At 35.4% G+C, this 26,543-nt stretch overlaps 1 protein-coding gene across 3 annotated transcripts in view; it reads left to right on the forward strand.

Annotated features, from left to right (window-relative positions):
* Positions 1 to 26,543, forward strand: part of ACBD6 (acyl-CoA binding domain containing 6) — a 180,969-nt gene that overhangs the window by 65,180 nt on the left and 89,246 nt on the right. For 2 of the 3 annotated variants that reach the window (XM_070497595.1, XM_014845272.3), the window contains exons 5-6: positions 6,033 to 6,138; positions 18,269 to 18,358. In XM_070497595.1, the coding sequence (XP_070353696.1) occupies positions 6,033 to 6,138; positions 18,269 to 18,358 (196 nt within the window). The remainder of the gene's footprint in view (positions 1 to 6,032; positions 6,139 to 18,268; positions 18,359 to 26,543) is intronic. The other variant, XM_070497596.1, reaches the window with a different exon arrangement.

Genomic DNA, 26,543 nt, shown 5'->3' on the forward strand with positions numbered 1-26,543 from the left:
GGCACAATGTTAGCTCAGGGCCAGGCTTGCTCAGCAAAAAGAGGAAGGTTGGCAGCAGTTAGCTCAGGGCTAATCTTCTTCCAAAAAAAAAGTTATACAAAGATTATATATAGAAATAATATAAAATAAAGATTTTTTAATATATCTCTATGTAAAGATTATGTAAAAAAGAATCAGCATTAGACTCTGGGCTTTGTATTTGGCATACATTGCAGAATGTTGGAAATCATAGTCAAGTGAGAGTGAGATGACATCATTTCTTAACATTATATTTGGACAGATAGCAACCTTTACCTTCCAGACTGACAACATCTGTCCATATATCTAACAAATAAATTAGGAACTTTAATTCATACGAAGAAATAATATTCACCAGCAGTACTACTGAATTTTCTAAGGAGCGTGCAGGCTTTCATCCTGGAAAGACTGGCTCCTAAGGAGCTTCACAGAATGACTTCTTTGGTGAATTTACCATAGATCAAGGTCATTCTTCAGCCTCAAAGATTTAGACAAAGGCACATAGATGAGCAGACCCTCAGAGACAGAGCAGCAATAATAAAATTTACCTGGCACTGAGGCGTGAGCTAGCAAGTTTGTTTATTTACCGAGGGGGCTCTATCTTTGCAGTGATCCAAGTGCTTAGGTACCCTGGGACCCTTGGTCCGAGCGTGGAGGAACCCAGAAGGACAAATTAATGGATGACCATTTGTGCACATGTAAATAAAGCAAGAGAAGGAGAATTGTTTTGAGAGTTGCTTTACCCAAGGTCCTAATGAACCTTGAACAAACTGTCTCCCAGCAGAGAAATACCTCAGAAGGCTTTTTTGCCTCAGACTGTTTCTTTTGGTCGGTGTTCAAAGTTGGCTTCGCTGACTCTTCCATCCCCTCGTGCTTCGTTGATAACCATACCTCTTGCTACTGATACTTGTCTCTGTTTTGTTTTTGTTTTTTCGGATGTGTTAGGTTGGTGTCTGAGTCAAGTAGCTCTTCCAGTCTATCTAGGAGACATTCTTTTTTCCTCTCATTAGTAGCTTATTCAGTTTGTTTAGCTTTAAAAGGGCAGTTTTGTTTCCCTTTACTCCAGGTTTGGAAGGTGGATAACTATTTTGTTCCCCAAATAACCTGTGACTTACGTTATATGCGGTGTGCCAAGGCGCTGTGGTCTGTGTTCGGCTTACCCCTTGTCTCCCAACACCCTGCCATAACCTATTGCTCGTAGTTCCCCTGAACACCTTTTTGTTAATGCTTTTCCTTTTCTTTCTGTTCTTCAGAGTCCTTCAGTTGCCTCACTGGGCAGTCAGTTTATCCTTCAAGGCTAGGTTGTAATGTTAACTCTTCTGGAATGCCTTCTCTGATCATCCTCAGCTGAGTGGTCCACTCCTTGCTCTGGGTCTCTGCTTTAATACTGGGTTATAACAGTGATAGTCAGAAAAACACTTTTTGCTGTTGTAGTCCCTAAGAGAATTTTGGAAGACTATGTTCCCTTTTACATTTTTAAGATGGCATCTAAAATTTTTATTTAAAAGTTTAAATCACAGCAAAGGGTGTAATTTCTGGCATTTTGTAAGTATTGAAATTTTAAAATAAACAGATCACTTTTTTAGATGTATCCACTGGAATACATGAAGATGTTATCATTGAGGGAAACTGAGCAAATGTTTCACAAGAACTCTCTGTATTATTTCTTGCTACTGCATGTGAATCTTCAATTGTCTTGGAATAAAAAGTTTAATTGAAATAAATAAAATTCTGATCTTGATTGAAAAATATATGAACAAAATCTTTAACAGAAATTTTGTATCATTCCTTTTTCTCCTTTTATTCTATTTCTCCCACATTTTATCTTAAGTAATATGTTTGTGTGTAGTCTTTTCACACTATCATACTTCTCTGTAACAAAACTATGTATATAAGTTGGAATTTTAAAAATTTTAATTTTTGTTGACCCAGAAGCTTTAAGCATTAAATTTTTTCTCATTTGAGTTGTCATTATAATTATTATTTCTATACAGTTGATCAACATACATTATAAATTTTGTTAAATAATTATTAAACATAAGTAAAATTTTATTGGAAATGTGCCTTAATGAGATGGATAAGGCTTTTAAAAATAATTATTTTTTGTTAGAATGAGAGTTCAGTATCAAGTTTGTTTTTTGTTTTGTTTATTTCACGTTTTTTGTCATCTGACCTATGTTATGAGAGACTTCCCAACGCCAATTTTTCACCAAAATTCTCCCTTTATTTGGTACCATGGAATATTTTATATCTTGGGGCAGTGCAACCTGGGGTTAATTTTTTCCCCAAACTTTTCCTAGGATGTTAGTTAAACAGTACTTTTAAGCAAAAGAGTAACAGGTTTAATTAATAATCATTCACTAAATGTTAGTGAAGTCTTGTGGTTATACTTCCAGGAAATAGACCACAGTAGGGGGAGGGCTGTGTGCCTTGCTTTTGTAAAGGAGGAGAGTGGTTGTGCAGAGGGGATGTTGAAAAGGAGAATGGGGGTGAAATATTTACCACAGGAGCGTTTTCAGGTAGATCAGTTTGAGAAAGAATGCATTTATTTAGAAGTTGAGCTGAAACTGATTCTCTTAAAATTTTCCGTACCTGCATACCCCTTTACAGGTCTTTGTGTGCCCCCAGAGCCCCAAGTATACATTCCTTAGTGTGAGGAATTAGTGGCATTTGTTTATATTTGTGTAGGTATTGTCTTACTCTTTGTGTTTTCATTCATTCAATAAATAATGTTTTATTGACTTTTTACTGGAATACTGTTTTTGTATCTGATTGCCAGTTGCTTGATAAATATATGAATTGAAATGTTTATTGAATGTACCTATTAAATAGTTAGATTTCTGAGCTACTCCCATAAATGTGTTTTTTAATTCTATGAGGTAGATGAAATAGTAGTTAAATGGACTTTAGGTGGCTTGCCATGAAACCTAACTATTTGACATATTCTTTTGATAGGAAAATGCAATCTTTGTAGAAAGTGGTGCATTTTTAGGAGTAGGCAAGGATCTACTCTTCCTGTAGAAGGGCAAACATACTTAATTGCCATCACTCTTTTCTGTAGGAATGTGTCCTTATATTTCAAAAAAATTTCAAAGAAAGCCAGTGATTTTTTCCTTCAGATACATAAATGTATTTTCTGTCCATTTCAGAAAATTTGGAGTAATCTAAAGAGAGACTTTCTGTCTTGTGCTAAGGGGAATGTGGGAACATCCTTGAGCGTAGCACCACAAACATAGCTATACTCGTCCCTAGAGAATGGATATGGTAATTGTATCACTCACTTTCAGCAAAGAGAGGGAGAAAGATAATTGGGCAAGAATCATAAGAAAGGAAGATAAAGTAAGAAGATGTAGAAAGGCACTAACATTTCTTAAGGCTCTACCATATTTGGTAATGGTTGAATTAATTTGCACGTTTCGTTTAAGTTAAGTATGGATATGGAGGGAGATATTGCCTCTGGAAGGCTGTACGAACAGGGCAACGCAAGGGGAGAAGAGAGTTTGATTTGTATGTTGTACGTCTAATCTTGTTAGGGGACAAGAAAGGAGATGTGGGAAAATGTTGCTCCAGATGTTTCTCCATTTTGGCCACTAGGTGGTGACATTGTATAAAGACAGCTTGGTTGCTGGCAAGTAAGATAGTCAAAACTTGGAGTCGGGGTAGATAACTATATTTAACAACTAAATGCAGGAGTATCACTTAGTTTTTTTTTATATTAGTCACTCAGTTTTGTAGCACACTTGTGGTGACCTTATTGAATTTATTTTTGGTATTTAATTTACATTGTGTACTCTACCTTGAAATATTTAATAAATACCTCTATGTGCCTGACATATTTAGTGATGATAAATAAACTACAGATGATAAACAGGTTTTCAGATGAAAAAATGCCCCCTGCCCTCAAAAAAATTCACATGCCAAAATAAAATAATTGATACAAATGTGTATAAGAAACATTGAAAATATATTAAGCAAAATTAAAAATTTAAATGTTTTAACTGTGTTTACTCTTTTACAGCTTATGGTGTAGGTATGCACACACATTTGGGATTCAGGAAGAGGAACCACTCAGAAGGTCCTCTCACCTATGAAAAAACCCTTACATATTACTGGGTGTGGATAACTCACATCCCAAGAGTCCTCCTTACATGCCTTTCTGTGCTCCACCACCTACTCCCCATTATTTTCAAATTCGGAACAATTGGTGAATAGTATATTTTTTCGTTATGATTTAAAATGACACAGTCCTTTCTCTTACACTTGAAGTTGCTGCTGCTTGAATTAGAAGGGTCTCTGCTATTGGGTTGGAGGAAAATGGATCCCTGTTATTCCCAAGTGGGAATTCTGAGTGCACTTTTTCATGGATAGTGTGTTTTTTATGATAGTTAAATACAGCTAAAGTGGTATTATATGCAGCTTTAATTTCAAAAATTAGACTTCTCCTTTCTGGGGTTTTGGCCTCAGACTATTCCGTTTTCTTTCAAAATAAGTAATCTGGGAAAGCATTTTCTCTTTTGCAAAATGGACATTTTCAAGAGACCATATATTCCTTTTAAACATGATTTCTTCTTGGAAGCCTACCTCATTTCCTCCAGCTTGAAGCAGGCTGTTTCTCCTTTGTACTCTTACAGGCCTTTTTAAAGATCCAGTTTTGCCTGATGTTAATGGTGGATAGATTTTATCATCTCAACTATACTGTACATGTATTGAATGCAACGTTTCTTGCTTATTCTTATCTGTTGTCAATAGAATCTTGCTGAGTGCCTTGCATAGTAGGTGCTCAGTTAAATACATGAGCTGCATAGAGAAAGCTTAGGTGGTTAATGCCAACATAGTGTGTTTTAAGTTAATTACCTCTCACTGGAATTAACTCCTTGGGCCAGGTGCGTTAATTTCTGGTGAAGGGAAGCTATGGCCTTGTACACGTTATAAAACACACTAGTTATAATTTTTGGAACTCGGGTTGCATTCTTTTATGCCTGTCCAGAAAATGCTTGTTCACATATAGAATGGTTTCATTGTTAATATTCCAAATTACTGATCCTTTTGGGAGTCTCCATCCTTTTGAGAATATCATTGAAGCTCCCCCCCCAACACACACACATACAACACACTCAAAACTGCATGTGCGTTTACACAGATACTTCTCTATAGCATTTTAGAGAACTCATAGACCTTATATTAAGAACTTCTGTGTTAGCTTCTGGTATATATGACAGCTGATTAGTCAAGATGTAGCTTGATATGATAGAAAAATGTACTGTATACAAAACCAGTTGATCTGAGTGCATCCTAGCTCTTGTTCTACCTTTGATAAATGCAATGCCGTTTCGCAGGTCATATAATCTCTCCTTACCTGTTTCTTTGTCTGAAGCGAAGTTGTTGGATAAGAGTAAATGAATTAGTACCTTGATACACTTAGAATAGTGCTGGGTACATAGTATGCTTCCCAGTTTTTGTTCCCAGTCTTTGTTTCTGTTAGCTCATGAAGGATTTCTGAATTTTGTGATGCTATAATTATCTTACCCTTAAGAAAATTACTTTAGTATATCTATTTTACACTTGGGTAGCAAGCAGCTTATCATTCTGTTATCCTGTGAGACAAGTAGTAAGCTGTGTTCTCATCTTTTGATACCTCTGCGCAGACAATAGTAAGTGACCTTTTTACTGCAGTGCTACAATTGAAAATTGTGAGTCAGAGGAAATGTGTGCTGCCGGTGTGTAAAGGTAACTGGGGAGAGAAAGCACTGAGAAAATCTATTCAAGATGGTATATTAGTGACTAATGTAGCTCGTTAAAGCAGATGAAGCTCTTCCCTACCATTGTTACTAAGAGCTTTAGTCTTTTCAGAGGTTGCATGTGTTATCTTATCGAAAATCCATTATTTTTCATGTAAAAGTCTTCATAAAAACAGATTCCATTAATGTTTGTAAGCAGCAAACAGGTTGTATTAAAAATATGTAACTTTTATATATTACCTGGTAAGACACTTTTTCTGTTTTTACTCTAATTAGGGAAGAAGACAAAAACATATTTGATTACTGCAGGGAAAACAACATTGACCATATAACCAAAGTCATCAAATCGAAAAATGTGGATGTGAATATGAAAGATGAAGAGGTATGAAAAACACACCCTGTTCATTGTTTTCCTGTGGTTTCTTGTTCTGCCCCAATACTTTTTGCTTTTCTTTTTCTTTTAAACGGTACTGCCTATTTATTTATTTATTTTCAGTGAGTAAGATTGACCCTGAGCTAACGTCTGTGGCAGTCTTCCTCTATTTTGTGTGTGGACCCACCACAGCGTGGCTTGATGAGTGATGTATAGGTCTGCGCCCAGGATCCAAACCTGTGAACCCCAGGCTGCCGAAGCAGAGTATGCCAACTTAACCTCTACATGGCAGGCCTATGAACTATAACTCAAAGTACAATATGGTTAAGAGTATATCAGAATAAACCCAGTTAAGATACTTTGTGTCTGCATTCCTCATATTTCAGTCCCTGTTGTAGAAGTTACTAGCTGAAACTTGCAGCACATAACTCTATTTGTTCATATTAAAGGGAGGACTATTAACATAATAAGCGAAATCTATAGGTAATATAAAAATATTTATAAATAGCTTTAGTGTCTTCTATCATTATACCTTAGATAGGTGTTTTGTCCTTTGCTCAGTAAATATTTTTCTGGAAAACTGTGTCAGAATTTTGGTAAATCCAGTAATTTAAATGTGGGCCCACTGTGTAAAGGGATCTTATACTAAATTACTTTGTAAAATATATTACTACTTAATTTGTTTGTTTTGTGAGTAAAATCATTCACATACCGAGTTTAAACTGTCCCTGAATTATCATTGTTAAAAAAGGAGCAACATTTACTAGTTTACTTTTAATCATTTTTCTCATTCTTTGATAATGCAGTAAAAGATGATTGAGATGACCAAAAGGTGGCACCTGTTAAGAAGAGGACATGCAGTGATCATAGATAATGTGTAGAGCAGATAAATAATCAACTTATGTATTAATTGAGAGCTCTCTATACAGGTTAGCCCTTAATATTATCTTATCTCACTTTTAGGCAGCATCTTTCCTGTAATTTTTTGTCAGTGACATCTGGAACTGAAAATATAAGACTATAATTCTACAGTAAGGGGGGACCAGTAATGCTGTTTGTTCTCCCCTAAGTATTAAAAGAGACAGAGCCAGGAAAGATGTAGCTAGAGAAAAGTAGAAGCCAGATGGTGAAATAATAAAACCAGGTCTTCTGATTCCAACTAGGGTTCTTTTTTTTTCGCCTTTCAGGATCAGAAATTTTTAGTAAATCAGGCATGATCTTCCCTTGATTGTATCGTTGTTTTTTATTTTTGTGCTTGTGAGTTAAGATTTTTATAAAATTAATACATGTTGATAGTTCCAAGAAAATCAAATAGTACTGTTAGTCATATAACAAAAAAGTACTCCCTCCCTGTGTCCTTCTCACATTTGATTCTAGCTCCCTTGAGGCAAAACCTTCAGTCCTTTTAGTTGTTTCTTTTGCAATTTATTGACGCATTTCTAAATAATATACTTGTATCTCTTGATTTTTCCAACTTTAGGCATTATTTTCTTCTGTTATATTAGGATTTGGCTGTTTTACTCATCTTCCCCTCAAACTCACTCCCCACCCTCCTAACATAGTTATATCACAACTTTTAGTTTCAGATTTCTGATTGAATCTCTATTGAATCAATGTGTATTATATAATTAATTATAATAAAAATGTAATATAGTTAATTATAATATGATTATAATATAATTACATTTTTGTGACTATGTAAATATTGTTCATTGCTAAGCTATGGATTGTACAGTGTGTATTAGTGAGCTTTTGCTGTAGCAAAAAACAACTCAAAATTTCAGTGGCTAAAAACATTTATAGTCATGTGTCACTTGATGATGGAGATATGTTCTGAGAAATGCGTCATTAGGCAATTTCGTCCTTGCGCGAACATCAGAGTATACTGAAGGGGAACAAAATTTGTCATCCCAAAATGTGTTTCTTTAACATGAGGATTATTTCAGGCTGCTATAAACATCCTTGTGCAGGTTTTTTTGTGGACGTAGGTTTTCAGCTCCTTTGGGTAAAATCCGAGTGTGATTGCAAGATCATATGTTTATATGTAAGAGTATGTTTAATTTCGTAAGAAACCACCAAACTGTTTTCTAAAATGCCTGTACCATTTTGCATTCCCACCAGCAATGAATGATGCTCTATTGTTAGCTGCATACATGTTAAGAAATGTTATGTCTTCTTGGAGAACTGACACCTTTATCATTATGTAATGCCCTTCTTTATCTCTAATAACTTTCCTTACTTTGAAGTTTGTTCTGACTGAAATTAATAAGATTACTCCTGCTTTCTTTTATTTGTATTAGTTGGTATATTTTCCTCCATCCACTTACTTTTAATCTATACGTGTCTTAATATTTAAAGTGGGTTTCCTGTAGCCTACATATGGTTGGGTTGTGTTTTTGATCCATTCTGGCAATCTTTTAATTGATACCTATGGACCATTGACATTCAAAGGGAATACTGATATAGTTCAATTAATATCCAGCATATTTCTTACCATTTTCTGTCTGTTGTCCTTGTTCTTTGATCCTGTTTTTTCTTGACTGTTTTTCTGCCTTTTGTGGATTTAACTGAGCATTTTATAGGATTCTGTTTTCTCTCATTTCTTAGCTTTTTTTTAACCATTTTTAGTGTTTGCCCTAGAGTTTGCAATATACGTTTATGACTAATCCAAGTCCACTTTCAAATAACATGATACCATTTCACAAGTAGTGTTCCTTAATGATAACAAAATAATTCTACTTCCTCCCTCCTGTCCATTGTATCATTTCTGTCACTCTTTTCACTTCTATGTAAGCATATATAAAGTGTATGTATACATATCTATATATACATAAGATAGATACATAAGCATATAATCAAATGTTGCTGTTATTTTGAACAAACTGTTACCTGTAGATCAGTGAAAAATAAGAAAATTTAAAGTTTTTATTTTACTTTCACTTATTTCTTCTTCAGTACTCTTCCTTTCTTTATGTAGATCCAACTTCCTGACCTATATTATTTTCCTTCTCTCTAGAGGACTTTTAACATTTCTTGCAAAGTGGGTCTACCAGCAACAAATTTCCTCAATTTTTGTTTGTCTGAGAAAGTCTTTATTTCTTCACCTTTGAAGGATAATTTCTCAGGATACAGAAGTCTGTGTTGGTGGGGTTTTTTTCCTCAACACTTTAAATATTTCACTCCACTCTCTTCTTGGTTGCATGATTTCTGAGGAGAAATCTGATATAATTCTTATGTTTGTTACTCTATAAGTAAGATTATTTTTCCTCTGGCTTCTTTCAGGAACTTTCCTTATTTTTGATTTTCTGTAATTTGAAAATGATATGCCTAGGTGTAGTTTTTTTGGCATTTATCTTGCTTGGTGTTCTCTGAGCTTCCTGGTCTGTGGCTTGGTGTCTAGCATGAATTTGGGGAAATTTAGTCATCGTTTCAGGTGTTTCTTCTATTCCTTTCTCCTTTCTTTTCCTTCTGGTATTCCCATTCTGTGTATATTATGCCTTTTGTAATTGTCCCACACTTCTTAGAGATACTGTTCTATTTTTCTCAGTCTCTGTTCTCTTTGCTTTTCAGTTTTCGACGATTCTATTGATACATCTTCTAGCTCAGAGATTCTTTCCTCACCCATGTTCAGTCTGCTAATAAGCCCTTTATTAGGCTCTGATAACACCCCAGCAGGTTAAGCACTGGTGAACTAGTTTTGCCATGAGGGCAGGCCCTGTTAAGAAGAACTGAGAGCGTTCTGGAACACAGTCATGACATCACGTAACCATGTTTTGGTCAATGACAGACTGCGTATACAATGGTGATCCCATAAGATTAGTACCATATAGCCTAGGTGGGTAGTAGGCTATACCGTCTAGGTTTGTGTAAGTATACTTTGTGATGTTCCCGTACTGACAAAATTGCCTAACAATGCATTTCTCATAATGTATCCCTGTCTTTAAGCAAAGCACGACTGTATTTCAAAATGGTTCCTTTCCCCCTCCATCTACCAGAAGCCCAAGGAGATTTTTTTCTGATGTTTACGCTGGGAACCTGGTCAAGCTCCTGGAGGTAAATCTTCCACTGTTAAGGAGTCCACCCTACCACCAGATCCTCCTGGAGCCTTTAGCTCTCAGCATTGTCGCCACTGAGCCTCCAGCAGCTTGTCAATTACAGTCGGGTTTTCCTACCTGGCTCTGGTTCCGGTGGCTCCCCCTGTGAGGCTCTTCTCCGGGAAGTCAAGTTCCCCTGTCGCTCTAGTCCTGGGGCAGTCGTGGCCCTGTCTCCTCCCCTCCTTTATGGACCCAAGAAGAACAGTTGATTTTTCAGTCTGTCAGCTTTCTGCTGGTTGTTTAGATGGAGTGACAACTTCTAAGCTCCTTACATTGGAACTGGAAGCCCAGTTAACTTTTCAAGGTCATTTTTTCACTGGAAAGTATTATGTATGTACTTTATGATCCCTATTAGAATTTTCCATCTTTCAAATAATAATGCTTTATATTGTGTGTGTTATAGTTTACAGAGTACTTTCACTTATTACCATATTATCTTCACAACAACCCTCTGAGGTCGATGTTGTCTTCATTTTACAAGCAGGAACTAGTTCATATTATTTGCTCAAATACAGACAACTACTAGGTGGAAATGCAGGTCTGAAAGAGTGTTCTTTTCACCACTGGATTTAAGAAGGATAAGAAATTTCCAGTTGGCTCTGCTAGTGTTATGCTCTGATTTGCGGCAATTTCTTTTATAAAACAGTACTGAAAGTGAGATCCACACGTGACCTTCGCAGAGACCGTTGGACAGCAGTGATAGGGATAAAGTAAAGGTCAGAACACGAATAGCTTACACTAAATACCACATTTTTTTGGTGAAAAATAAAAGGAGCCCTTTTAAAACGTGCCGCTTCTGTCATCTGTTACTTTGATGTAGTACAGCTTCCCAGGTCTTCCCGTTTGTTACCCAGGCAGCTACCTGTACGCCCAGCCTGCCGCAACACGGTGTTTCCATGAGCAGATGAAGTGCTTACACATTCATAGACTGAGACGCCAAGAATTCAGTTGGGTTCTCTCATTGCTCCAAGCAGATTTCTGTCCTCTCAGCCATGACAACTCAGGCTGGGCTTTGAATACTGATAGCAAGCCCTTTTATTATTAATCAGGGATTTGTGCGAATTAATTTAAGAACTTGAGGGAGATGGGAGCTTAAAATTAGAATCAAACTTAACATCCTAAGTAAAATAAATGGTACTGCTTCATGACATTTAAAGTTCTAGCAAATAAAACAACAACTTGGTAAACCTTGATGATGGACCAAAAGTATATAACCTCAAAATTAAGTTTCTAGCTAAATACTTTTAACCTTTTATCAGAAGAAAGACATTTCCCTACTATAATGAGTTGAGTAGCAATTCCAGTTTTGAAAGGACATCCAGTTCTTCTTTGTGTTTATCTGTCTGATATTTGAACTTCAGATGTTTCACTACTGATTGCCTGCTATTCTTTGGGATCGTCTAGGACTTTCTTTAAATGTTCATCCAGCAGTTTCAATCCAATTTCAGTCTTGCCCTTAGATGATTAAAAATTACATTTATTGCACTTAAAATTTGCTATGAGCATATAAAGAAATTTAATTATAGTCATAAAATGATAAGCCACATTTGTATTCCCACATATTGAAATAAACAGAATTGTTATATTGCCTGAAGTGCATATATTTGGATCTGTAACTATCATAGCACATGATTATATATAAAATGTCTTTTAAATAAAATACTTATATTTCATAATGAAGTTATTTTATTATGCATAAGTATAGTTCCTGGCATATATTTTTTATTTATTCAAGTTGTAATTACTACTAATATAGTAAGGCATGTATTTCTAATTTTAAAAAATTACTTGGTGTTTCCTACTGATGTAGTAATTAGGACATTGTCTGTATTTCACACAATATAAAAAAGTTTTGTAGTTATACTCACTATTCAGGAAACTGTATTTCAGATGTTTCAAGGTCCAAGCTTATAGCATTATGGTGTTATATGTACTCATTTTTTATTTAAATTACAACTTTTATTATATTTTAGCCATTTGCAGAAACGTTTGCAAATTGAGGTAGATAATATGAAGAGAAATGTGAAGGAGAAGATCTCAAAGCCTATTAATTTTTTTAAGTGGTGGTTCAGTTTTTCTTTGAGCCATATTTAAAAAGCTCTTCACACAGGCCAGATATTTACAGTTTTTCCAAGAAAATGTCCTTTAAGAGTAAAGAATGATTTAAATAATTTGTAAGATATATTTAAGATATGAGCGGAACATTTCTTATCAATGATCAGATATAAATTATGGCTGCATTATTCTTGTCAGACACATTATTTCTCAGATGAGTGACATATACAGTAGACACTAAATACATGCTTATTGATGGTACCGTATTTAAAGTCTTTTAAATCTTTCCATTAATTTAAATTTTAGAACAAATGTAGCAGTGTAATAATATTTGAAGAAAATAGATGACGTTATTCCAGTGCAGCTCTCTGTCATCAGTTCCCCCAAAAGCCTTTAAACAGTTCATTGGTTTTTCATAGGTTCTTATCGTATGACTCCCAAATTCCTCTTTAATTGAGCTGCTTCTTTAGTTCTTTCATTTCTGTCCTTTTGAAGGTATAATTGTTATACCATTTTCCGTATGTTTATTGATTTTTTTCAAATGCTTTGAAGGAGATCACCTTTCTCTTGACTCCATTCCTTTCCCTTCTTGCTTTGTTTTAAATCTGTGGCTCATGTCAGAATAGAATTTACATGCTTTTGGCTTGAGAAACTGCTGTAAAATGTGGCAAAACTGAGTATTAACCTAACAAAGAATCAGAAGGTTTAAGAGGCAGAATCAGTATACTGAGGCTAAATTTATGCTTTTATTTAAGATTTGAGAAAGGAAAAAAAATCCATCCTCTTTAACTTTCTCTGTTTGAGTGTATTTTATTTTGGTTGTGTAGCTGACTATAATATTAATTTGAAAGAACTTTGTTCATTCACATTAATAATTGAGAAATGCATTCTAAATTGTCAAATTATGCTCATTTGCTTTAATACAGTCAGCACTGTTTAAAAATCAAGCCTATGGTAATACTTTACATCAGAAACTCATATTTAATACAAAATCAGAAAATAGTGAAAGTAGTTGAAATCTTATGAGCTCTGGCAACTATTTTTTGCTTGTTTTTTATTGTGGTAAAATATACATAACATAAAATTTATGATTTTTACCATTTTTAAATGTATAGTTCTGTAGCACTGAATATATTTGCATTGTTGTGCAAACATCACCACTATTCATCTTCAGAACTTTTTCATCTTCCCAGAACGAAACTCTGTCCTCATTAAGCACTAACTCCGCATTCCCACCTTCCCCCAGCCCCTGGTGGCCACTGTTGTACTTTCTGTCTCCATGAATCTGGCTACTCTAGATATCTCATATAAATGGAATTATACAATATTTGTCCTTTTGTGACTGGTTTATTTCACTTAGCATAATGTCTTCAAGGTTCATCCATGTTATAGCATGTGCCAGAGTTTCCTTTCTTTTTAAAACTGAAGAATATTCTATTACGTGAGTATACTGCATTTTGTTTATCCAAATATCCGTCTATGGACGCTTGGGTTGCTTTCATATTTTGGTTATTGTGAATAATGTTGCTATGAACATGGGTGTACAAATTTTTGTTTGATTTTTTTCAATACTTGAAAAATTTTAAGCATAATGGAAAAGTTGAAAGAATTTTGCAGTGGACATCTATATCCTATCACCTAGATTCTACCACTGATATTTTACTCTGCTTTCTTTATCACTATCCATCTCTATCCATCCATTGATCTGTCTTATTTTTGATGCATTTCAGAGTATTTTGCAGATAATACACTTCCTTCTAAATGCTTCAGCATGCACATCAACTAAAATTCAGTATTGGTTTGGTTTTTCTTTTAAGATAAGTATGTCATTTATTTATCCATTGTCTTATGATGGACTTCTGGGCTGTTTTCATGGCAACTTATTATTAATGCTGTTGTTATTATTTTATGCAGGATGGAGTAGTATTTCCCTTGCTTATTCCTTCACCTTTAAGGCACTAACGTTATGGCTTAGTAAGTACTTGTGAAGAGATTTTTTTTGCTGAGGAAGATTTTCCCTGAGCTACCGTCTGTGCCAGTCTTCCTCTAGTTTTCATGTGGGTTGCTGCCACGGGATGGCTGAGGAGTGCTGTAGGTCCACACCCAGGATCCAAACCTGTGGAGTTCGCCAAACTTAACCTCTAGGCCACAGGGCCGGCCCCCATTTGAAGGGATTTTTAAAAGTAGTATGTTTAAAATCCTTCTCAATTCCCTGATAACTCAGCAACACCATTTCTCTTTACCTTAGAACTTGGCCAGTGAAAGAGATCAAGTAGTTGGTGATTTTAAAGTGTATCACGCATATTGGCGTGTGGTTTTCTTTTAATGCTGGTAAATAAATTATCCCATAGGTAGCCACTGGCTTCCATGCTAGGTGTATCTCGAGATCTTAAACTGCCTCCCAGTCCTACTCCTGTCCTTAAGTTTTTGAAACATTGTTGGTTCACTATTGAGAGAGAGGTGGAAATAGGAGGCTTTGTGTAGTTTCTGGTGGTCGCAGGTGGGGAGTTCTCGCTGTAGCCAGCTGCTACAGCAGCACAGCGGCAAAGGGTAGGACATAGGGATAGGAGAGAGGGGATGGAGACCTTACAAGGTATTGGTAGCTGATGTCAATCTCTACTACAGTTGTAAGTTGAAACCAGTTTTTTTGCAGAGAGAAATTCAAGTCAACCTGTCTGCAGTTTCATGTGTTAATTAGACAGTACTTTACCATATCATCTTTAATAGAATGGCCAAGTGACAACTCTTAAAAATTTAAACATACCATCTTTGCCATATTTTTGTCTTCTGTATGTATGGTGTACGAACTTTGTATCTGTTCTCAAAATACCATAAGAACATCAAGACTCATTTTAAAAAAATACAGTCTCTTTTCATTTAATTTGTAATATCCAGGAGAAAATGTAACTTTAAAAAAATTCGGAATGGTTAAGGACAAGTAACTTAGGATATCAAAGAAGCATTTAAAATATTAAGACCCACTTTGTATTTTCCAGAAGGTGTGAAAGTAATACCACTTAATAGGTTTGCTGCCAGCCTGCACTTTCGAAGCACTTTAGAGTCATTCATCTGTCTGAGGGGACAGTATGTGCACCCTTGGTTAATAGATGAGAACTCTTTTTTACCCCCGGTGTTTTACTGTATTTGAATTCCGGAATTTATCCAGAGTTCTCCAAACAGTGCTTGTGGTCTTCTCATGGCCTAACAAAGATTCCTTTTAATAATGGCTTTCCCCTCTTCTCTCCTGACTACTTCTGGGGTATTTTTTCAGAAGAGTTGTTAAAACTAGAAACAGACAAACAAAGAATTGTCAGCTTTTGTAGTAGCAGTAAAAATAAATTTAACTTGAAAATTTGTAAGAGATTATATCATTCGTAGGAGTTAAAACAATTATTTATAAAAATAGTGAAATAATTTCTAAATTTGGATAAAGTCTTTAAGCAAATATAACTTTAACATGCACCTAATTCCTGGTTTTCCTTCTGAAGGAGAGATTATGGAATCCTGTATCTAAAATAATTTAATAATTGCATTGTATTGGTACAGCTATGTTTGTGGTTAACAAAAAGAAAGGAAAGAAACCACAGGTATTTATTTCCTGGTTTTGTCGTAAATGGGTATGAGGATACCATCTCTGCGATTTACTAGTTATGTTATTACTTGAACTAATAATTCATCTTAAATTAGAGCATATTTACGGGAACCTTATAATTTGAAGAGGTAAAGAGTTAGGACATTCAGACACCTAGTTGTACTGGTCTTTGTTCATTTAAATATAGAACAGTTTGAAGGCAAAAATTCCAAAGCCTGGTTTATTTTATCTATGCTTATTTACAAGTATGTTTCATCCTGCTCTTGTTTTTGAGCTTCTTAATACTGTATAAAAATATTAATCATTTGATGGTCTTAATGTAGATATCTTCAGTGCTTCCATGGAAAGTCATTGTCAGAAAAATCATTCTAATTCAAGGTTAATTAGTGTACCATTAAAATAATGTGTTACAAAAATTAATTACATCACAGGTCAAAAAACCTGTTAAAAAGCGTAGTGTAAATGTCTGAGAGCACCTCATCCTCTTTAACATTGCTCTGTGGTGCCACCCTTCAGGAAAATATATCCCAAGTGAAAATCTCTGCTGAGGTCCAGTCATAGGTGTTTCCCCTAAAGTAAATTTTTGGCACCACATATGGGAAATTTAAAATATAACTCCCATTAACAGTAAAATGTGTTGCTTGTCTGCTTTCCCATTGAAACAGCTAAGGATTTATACTTTAGCATTAGTTGATGGCACCCTATTGGGTTAAACAGGAACCTGGTTGAGAAGTAGAAATTATCTATACATCTTGTGTAGATATGTTAATATTATGTTTTCTTACTTAACTATTAGGTGGTTCTGGTATGTGCCTTGTGTAAGTATATCACACATCATTTTAACTCTGTAGTAATTCTTGTTAATAGCTTATCTTAGCCATAAAATGCACATTTAAAATTAGAACTAAAAATGGTAGAGACTTTGAAATTTTATCTGATTCTTTTAACATAAAAGCTGTAAAACGGTTACATTGAACTATAGAATATTTTATACATTGGTAATTGTTCTGAGAGTCTTATTAAAATATCTCCTATTCATATGGAGCTTTTTGGAATTAGTGCCGTAGTAACAGCAGGTTAGCACACATTAGAGCTACAGAAATTGTAACATAGGAAAAACTGCTCTCTGTACATTTTTTACTTGGCTTTTAGAATTGTGTCCATTTTCAAAAATTCCTAGTGGACCCTGAACAAAATGCTTTTGCTACGATGATGAGTTGTGAATGATTTGCCCATGTTTTTGAATTTTCTGTTTCCTTTCTTCTTTGGATTTTGTGTAAGCATATTGGAAAATATATTCACAGGTAAATAAAAATAAATTGAACAAATGAAAGAAAAAGACACTTTGTAGGGAAGAAATTGTCTTACTTTGGGTTTTTTTGTTTGCTTCAAGAATAGATCCTGCTTTAATTAGTTGAACTAATAGGTGTGTGAAGAGAGTCTGAAAGATAAAGAGTGTAAGTGGGTTTAGAAAAGCTTTCTTGAAAGGTGCTTTTTTACTTTAAAGCCATCTTTGTCCCAGCTTATTTCTACTTAAATCTTTTCTAAAGTGACATAAAGCAGGGATTTCAACTTAAAGTGGAAAAACATTCCATTCTTTAAAAATGACAACATCGCCACCACCCTCAAAAAGTGGTGTTAAGCCCTACATCACTCATTTCTTCAGAAAAGCCCTTCGCTTTGGGGGTTTTGTTTATTCTTTGGACCAAGTAGGCCTCACGTTTTCACGTTTAGTACTTTGTCTCCTAACAGTTAATCATCTGTTCTGATTTACAAGTGGCTTTCACAGTCAGCGTTTGAAGATAGACGCTAGTAGACTGTACTAGTGTTTTTGAGATATTTCACAGTGTAAATTTGGGGTATTAAACGGAAATGCTTAGCTTCAAACTGATTAAATTTTCTTACGTTTTAAGGAATAAACTTGAGTAAATTTAGATATATTACATTTAGAGTATGATTTCTACCTAGATTTAAGTACTTATTTTTTCATCCCTAAGATTTCTTTCACCAGAAGTAAACATAATAATTTAAGAAAACTATCTGTTACATTCATAAAGTACTTAACACTTACAAAGCATTATCTTATAACTCATTCATTCAACCAAAGTTATTGGTATTATTGTTGTTAGTATTACCCTTATCTCGGCTCTATGGGTGAGGAAACCGATAGGGCTGAAATAAGTCATTGGGCTAGTCCATAATGGATTCCAGAAGTAGAACTCAGGATTTCCAATTGATTTCAAAAAGTCTACTGCTCTTCCCTGAGCATTTTATATCAGTCATGCTTAGAATAATTAACCTACAGTTTTATATATTACTTTCTCTTTCTTAAAACGTTTTATCTTTTATATGGCCCCACAACTGGCTTAAATTCATTTATCTTTTTCTCTGTTTTTAGGGCAGAGCTCTACTCCATTGGGCGTGTGACCGAGGGCATAAGGAGCTAGTCACAGTGTTGCTACAACATAGAGCTGATATTAACTGTCAGGTAAGAGTGATGATGAAGAGGGAGCTTTTTGAGAAAAATGGAGGTAAAATCCACGTAACCCAAAATTCACCGTATTAACCGCTTTATTAACAGTGTTGTATGGCCATCACTGCTGTCTTGTTTCACAACATTTTCATCACCCCAAAAGGAAAGCTTGTACCCATTAAGCAGTCACTCCCTATTTCCCCCTCACCCCAGACCTTGGTAACAACCAGTCTGCTGTCTGTTTTGATGGATTTGCCTATTCTGGATATTTCATATAAATAGAATCATAAAATATGTGGCCTTTGTGTCTGTGAGTAAATAATATTCCATTGTGTGGATATATGACATTTTGTTTATCAGTTCATCAGTTGATGGGCACTTGGGTTATTTCCACCTTCTGGCAATTGTGAATAATTGCTATGAACAATCCGTGTACATGTTTTTGCTTAAACACTTGTTTTCAGTTCTTTTGGTTCTGTACCTAGGAGTAGAATTTCTGAGTTACGTGGTAATTTGATGTTTGACTTTTTTAAGAACCTCCAACTGTTTTCCAAATGAATTACACCATATTACATTCCCACCGGCAATACATGAGGGAATTTCTCCACTTCTTCACCAATACTTATTTTCCTTTTTAATAGCCATCCTAATGGGCACGAAGTGATATCTTATCATGGTATGATTTTTATTTGCATATCCCTAATAACTAAGGATGTTGATATCTTTTCATGTACTTCTTGGCAGTCTTCTTTGGAGAAATGTCTGCGCTGGTCTTTCGCCCGTTTTTAAATTGAGTTATTTATCTTTTTGTTGTTAAGATGTAAGAGTTCTTTATGTATTCTGGATACTAGACCATTGTCAGATATATGATTTACAAATATCTTCTCCCTTTCTGTGGATTATTTTTTCACCTTCTTGATAGTGTCCTTTGATGCATGAAAGTTTTTAATTTTGGTGAAGTCTAGTCTATCTGTTTTTTCTTATATTGATTGTGCTTTTGGTGTCATACCTAAGAAACCGTTGCCAAATCCAAGGTCATTAAGATTTACCCCTATGTTTTCTTTGTAGCAAAATATATATAACATAAAAATAGTTAAAATGGTAAGTTTTAGATGTACAGTTCTGTGTCATTAAGTACATTTACATTGTTCAACCATCACCACCATTCATCTCCAGAACTTTTTCATCATCCCCAAATGAAATTGTACTCATTAAACACTAACTTCCCATTCTTCCATTTCCCCAGCCCCTGGCAACCACCATTCTACTTTCTATCCGCATGAATTTGACTTCTCTAGATACCTCATATAGGTAGCATTGTACAGTGTTTGTTCTCTTGTGATTGGCTTATTTTACTTAGCTTAATGTTTTCAAGGTTCATCCATGTTGTCGCATGTGTCAGAATTTCCTTGCTTTTTAAAACTAAATAATATTGCATGGTATATGTATACCACATATACATTTGCTTATGCAAATATCCGTCTGTGGACACTTAGGTTGCTTTCACCTTTTGGCTATTGTGATTAATACTGCTATGAACATGGCTAACAAATGTCTGTTTGCGTCTTTGCCTTCACTTCTTTTGAGTATATTCCCAGAAGTGGAATTGCTGGATCATGTGGTAATTGTTTCATATGTTGAGGAATCACTGTACTAATTTCCACAGTGAGTGCACCATTTTATGTTCCCATCAGCAATGCACAAGTGTTACAATTTCTCCACATCCTTACCAACACTTGTTATTTTCTGTGTTTCTGATAATGGCCATCCTAATGGGTATGAAGTCGTATCTCATTGTGGTTTTGATTTGCATTTCCCTAATGATTAGTGATGTTAAACATCTTTTCATGTGATTGTTGGCCATTTGTGTATCTTCTTTGTGAAATTTCCATTTATGTCCCTTCCCCATTTTTCAGCTGGGTTGTTTGTTTTTCTGTTGTTAAGTTGTAGGAATTCTTTATATATTCTGGATATCAGTCCCTTATCAGAAATATGATTTGCAAATATTTTCTCCCATTCTGTGCATTGTCTTTCACTCTGTTGAAGTATCCTTTGATGCACAACAGTTTTAAATTTTGATGAAGTCCAGCTTATCTTTTTTTCTTTTGTTGCCGTGCTTTTGGTGTCATATCCAAGAAATCATTGCTAAATTCAATGTTATGAAGGTTTTCCCCTCTTTTTCAATGTTATAAAGCTTTTCTTTAAGAGTTTTGTAATCTTAACTCTTATGTTATGTTTAGATCTTTGACTCACTTAGAGTTAATTTTTCACTTGTAACTACACTCTCCAATTCATTTCATTCTAAATTTCTTATTTGACCTTATGGAAATCCCTAGTGCCTTGACAGATCTACCTTCTCCCATTTCAGCTCATTTCATCCGCTCTCATGCTATTATGCTCATCCTCATTCCCATTCCCTGTTTTTCAGCTGTTGTGGCCACTTGGCAAAACTCTAATTCTGATTAATCCAGTTGCCTGCCTTCTATACATCTACACCTGGGCTCTGGGCAATGCTAGAAAAAAAAAATCACACAACCCTGATATTATCATAAGTCCTGGTATCCATCTTTAGTTTTGCCTCGCACATCTAATGGTCTTTCTTATTCTCAGATTATCTCCTATTTCACAGAGAAAATAGAATAAATCTTTATCACCAACCCAGATCTCAGCCAGTAGTACCAGAAATGTTTATCTCTTCTTGGATATGCCTCAGACATTTGACTCACAGTATCTAACACTGAACCTACCATCTCTCAAGAACTACTCCCACTGTATTTGGCACCATTATCTAACCAGTTTTCCTGGAGTCATCTTTGATTCTTCTCTCCCTTTCACACCCATTCAAGTCTTATAGGTTCTGTCTCCAAAGTATATCTTAAATCTGTCCGCTTCTCTATTTCAGCATTGCCAGTTCACTGGTTCAAGCTTCTTAAATTATTTCAGCAGCTCTGAAGTATATCTCTGCTTCTAATCTTGACATCCTTCAATTTATTTTTCACTTTTCATCTGGAGAGTCTTTCTGTAATGCTAATTTGCAAATCTTGTCTTGTTTACTTTTATTTTTCTAAGATAAAATCTGAATTTAGTTTGCCCGCTAAAGCCCTTCACAATTTGGGCCTTGCTGGCCTCTCCTCTTACTTCTTAGCACTCTCCTGTGTATGCCCCACCCCTGGTACGCTAAGCTCCACTAGTTCTGAAGAACTGGACATGCTGCTCACTTCTTAGCCTTTGTGTATACTATTTTCTTTCTCCTTCATTCGCCCTCCTAGGCCTCAGCTTACACATTGTTTCTGCCAGAAGCCGTCCTTCACTCTAACCAGGTGGGCACCCCCACTATCTTTTATAGTTGTCTGTTCTTAAGCCCATCAAAGAATCGTTGCAGTGTGATCACCTTGTGTTCTAATTGGCTATGTACATGCCTGTATCCTCAGCACTACCATATAGAGGTACCAGAGTTTGGTTGTATCACCAGTGTCTAACATAACTGAATATAGTAGGTGCTCAGTAATTATTGAATAAAGTAATATTAACTTGTAAAGAAGTTGACAAAAAATTAGAAAAATAGAACATGAGAACCAGAAAGGACCTAAGCATTTACCAGAACCTTTTGTGTATTCTTGTTGTTTTATCAGAAGAAATACTTCCTTCCCTGTTAGACATGTCTGCATTCTTCTTGGGCCAGTTCCCTAGCTTTGAGTCATAGGTCAAATCATAGCCTTAGGCCACAAGCTTGCCTTGAAATTTGTGTATTTCACTGATTTTTTTTTTTGAGTAGTTAGTTTATATATAAAGGAGAAAAAACCTCCAAAAATGCAAAAGACTAATATTTTAAAACTCTTTCTCCCATCCTTGTTTCTCAGCCACTCAATTTTCTTTTCCAGAGGCAGTACCTATTACCAGTTTTATGTATGTCCTTTCAGGATATATTATGTTTATGCAAGCCTATCCAATAGCAATATGATGCAAACTACACATGGTATTCTATAACTTGCTTTCTTTATCTTGGAGATTGTTCTGTATCAGTACAGATACTGCTGCCTTATCTTTTTTAATGGCTGCATAATATTCCTTTATAGAGATGTATCATAATTTATCTAACTAATACCATATAAATGGACTGTACCAATTTATACTTCCTCCAGCAATGTATGAGAGAATTCCTATTTTTCCACCCTTACCAAAATAGTTTGTTATAGCACTTTTTGTTCCCTGCCTGTTTGATGAATGAGAAATGGTATAACATATTTTTAATTTGCATTTCTCTTGTTAAGAGTGATATTGAGCATCCTTTCATGTAACTAAGAACCGTTTATATGTTATTTTCTGTGAACCATATGTTCATATCTTTTGCCCAATTTCCCATTGGATTGATGGTATTTTTCTTCTTAATTTATAGGAACTTTTTATATATTAAGGAAAATTAGCACTTTCTTTGTGATATAATTATTAAAACTTTTCCCTTGTTTTCTTCTAGTACTTTCTTCATTTCATGGTTTATTTGATCTGTCTAGAATTAATTTGTGACACATGTATGTAATAGGTATTTTATTTTTGTCTGGATCTGCCAACTTTATTTTTGTCTGCATGATTAACCAGTTGTTCAGTAATGTTTGTTGAATAATCTTGTCTCTACTTATTTGAAGTGTCTTCTTTTTCATATTCTCACTTCCCCTGTGTACTTCTATTGCTGTTCTAGTCCATTGCTCTATTTTTCTGTTCATGTACTTGTACTATGCTGTTTTAAATACTGTTGCTTCAAAATATGTTTTAATATCTGGTAGGATAGGTTCCTTCACTGTTTACTCAGAATTTTTCCTGTTACTTTTGCTGTTTATTTTTCTGTGTGAACTTTGAAATCATCTTTCCAACCCTTGCTTCCCCCAATCACCACCACCACCATCACTAAGTTAAAAAACAAAAACAGAAACAACAAACTATTGGTGACTTGTACCTTTCATTTGGTTTGGATTGTTAGGGGGTATTTTGGAGGGAAATGTCCCCAAGTTAGGCATAGCCTGAGCTTTTTGCCTATGGGTTTCTTGTATTCTATTTGTTTCGGTAATGTAAGACAATCCAGAAACTGCCTTATGTGGCTTTATAGAACACTCTTGGCTGAATACCAGCTTTAATGCAAAGTCAAAGTTCTGTGTAGGATTTTGGGATGGATCACTTGGGACTGTATGCCTGGCCAGTGTTTTTCTTGCCCTTTTTGTGCTCACATGACCACAATACTGCCCCTCGCCTCGATTGTCCTTTGGTATTGGCGATCCCAATCTGGATGATCCAGCTTAAGGGAAGGCTTTTGGCTTTGTTGGGTTGGGTTGCTAGCATGCTTCCAAGTCAGAGGGCTTCTGGAGATTAGCTCTCAGAATAGCTATCCCCTTGTAATTTCTTCTTTGATTTCGTTATTGAAAACTGTTTTCAAATATAGACAATACAAACATAATAAATGGAAGGAAAGGTTCCTCTCCCTCATGACTCAATCTTCCTTAAACAACATTATTATTGACTGGCCTATTGGTTGCCAAAAAGAAAATCAATTTTGTTAGAAGTATTTGCTTGGCCACAGATCTTGGTACTAACCCAGCAGAGACAAGCTGATGTTATCAGCTATCTGAAGACTAATTTTTACCATTAGCCTGAAACAAAGTAGTAATTAGAGATATGTCAAAGTCCACTCTGTGTTTTCCTGTCATTTTTACCCTTCAGTATATCTCATGTATACTTCTGTTGCAATGCAGTTTCTACCTTCTGTGACTCTGATGGAATTGGAACTTTTTATTTTGTTTCTAAGGAAGATCCTTTGTAGATTTCATTTGTTATCTGGCTGTATTGTGGACACAGTTTTGTCTCTTGCACTGCTTGGTATTGATTTTTAGTTCAACTCTGGGAGTTAGATTCTTAACCACATTTGAAATTAGAATATGGGTTAAATACACACACAGACACCCCACAGACCCTTTTGATCTTTCAAGCCCTGGAGAAAGATTAAAAGTATCCCCAAAAGCACATTTAAAAGTATTTGAATGCTGAAGATTTATTGCTAGATTTTCTCAGATTTATTTGTAAAGTAACATTAAGGAAATAAACAGGGTGAGGGGGGAGTAGGAGCATCTGTGGTGTTAGGTGTCTGCGCCCTGTACTGAATGTTAAGCAGTTCAAAAGGAGAATGTTGTCTTTGAGCGGTACTGATGTTTCAGGACTTGGTGATTTATGAATTACGTAAACCTGTGGTTTATATAATGGCATGGAGCAACATGCCCGCTCAGTGAATACCTTGGTGAATATCTGTGTTGTAAAAGATTTCAGAAACATGGGAAAACATGAGATGCTGGCTAGACTTAGTGTGGTGATCATTTCGCAATATATGCAAATATAGAATCATTATGTTGTACACCTGAAACTAATATGTCAGTTATACCTCAATAACAAAACAGTGCTTGTGGAATGAAATAATAAATAAATGAATCTGAAAGAAAAAGAAATTCTATATACATATACAGTTTTATGAAATAAATAGAAAATATTTTTTTTTAAAAAAGGGGGCCAGCCTGGTGGTGCGGCAGTTAAATTTGCACATTCCATTTCGGCAGCCTGGGGTTCGCAGGTTCAGATCCCGGGTACGGACATGGCACCACTTGTCAAGCCGTGCTGTGGCAGGCGTCCCACATATAAAATAGAGGAAGATGGGCACGGCTGTTAGCTCAGGGCCAGTCTTCCTCAGCAAAACGAGGAGGATTCGTGGCAGACGTTAGCTCAGGGCAGTCTTCCTCAAAAAAAAAGAATGGGAATAATGACAATTGTAGATTTCTCCAGGGTGTTGGGAGGCTTAAAATGACAACAATAACCCCTCTACCTCAAGGCTGTCCTGCTGCCGGCCAGGCCAAGTCTGCCCCTCCTGCCCAAGGCCACCAAGCACGCTGCTGCCGGCAGAGTCTTCCCCACATTGCTGCTTGTTATGTCGCCGGCCTGGTCAGAGCTGTCCCATGGCTGCACTGTCATAGGATGAATTCCACTCTGTAGATTTTAACTCAGAGGTCTCCATCATCGCAGGAAAAAGGTGAGAAAAGTATAAAGGAGTAATTAAAAGCATCTGTAATTCTATTAGGTGTGTGTGGAGAGGTAGGATATAAAAGTTTTTTAGTATTTACTATGTACCAAGCATTTTATGTGTGTTGTCTCTTTCAGTCATCATATCAATCCTATAATGTAGGTTTATTATTATCTGCATTTAAGTGACAAAGTCTAGATTTGAACATGTCATTCTGACTTCAAAGCCCAAATCCTTAACTTCTCTACTGTAAAATCTGAGTACATTTTGTTCTCATCTTTATTTTCTCTAATTACGTGTACATAACATTTTTAAAAATAGTTGGTACAGTATTGTACATAGAGTAGTTTTCCTTCATTAATTAAAATAACTGGGATATAAAATACATTCAGTGAGGTATGTATAGTACAAAAATCTTAAGGATACAACTTAATGCGTTTGAGAGAGAGAGAGAGTAAATACACACACACACACACACACATTCCTGTGCAAATACCACCTATCAAGTTCGAATATTTCCAGAACCACTAGAAGGTTTGTTTCCTTAACCTGCTTCCTGTCAGTATCAGTCCTCCCACTCCCACTCTGAAGTAACTGTTATTTTGACTTCTATCACCTTTGATTTGTTCTACCTCTTCTTGAATTTCAAATATTTGGAATCATATAATATATATTCTTTTAGATCAGGCTTATTATTCCTCAATGTGACATTTGTGAGAGTCATCCATGTTGTTACATATGTCGTTTGTTCCTTTCTTTTAATTGCTATGTAACATTTCACTGTGTACGTATACCACAGTTTATCCATTCTCCTGCTGATGGACATTTAATTTTTAGTTTTCTTTTTTCCTTCAGTTTTTGGCTACTGTGAATAAAGCACCTGTGAACATTCTTGAACACGGACATGTAACATATATTTTCATTTCTCTTGGGTATATACTTGGGAGTAGAATTGCTGGGTCATATGGTAACTCTGTGTTTAAACTTTTGAGGAACTGCTTATGGTTTTTCAAAGAGGCTGCCCCTTTTTACGTTTCCACCAGCAATGTATGAGAGCTCCAGTTTCTCCACATCCTTGTCAACACTTGTTATTATCCATCTTTTTGGTTATAGCCATCCTACTGTATCTCATTGTGGTATCTCTTAGTC

This window comes from Equus asinus, chromosome 25 (genome assembly GCF_041296235.1).
Source record: "Equus asinus isolate D_3611 breed Donkey chromosome 25, EquAss-T2T_v2, whole genome shotgun sequence".
Taxonomy (NCBI): Eukaryota; Metazoa; Chordata; class Mammalia; order Perissodactyla; family Equidae; genus Equus; species Equus asinus.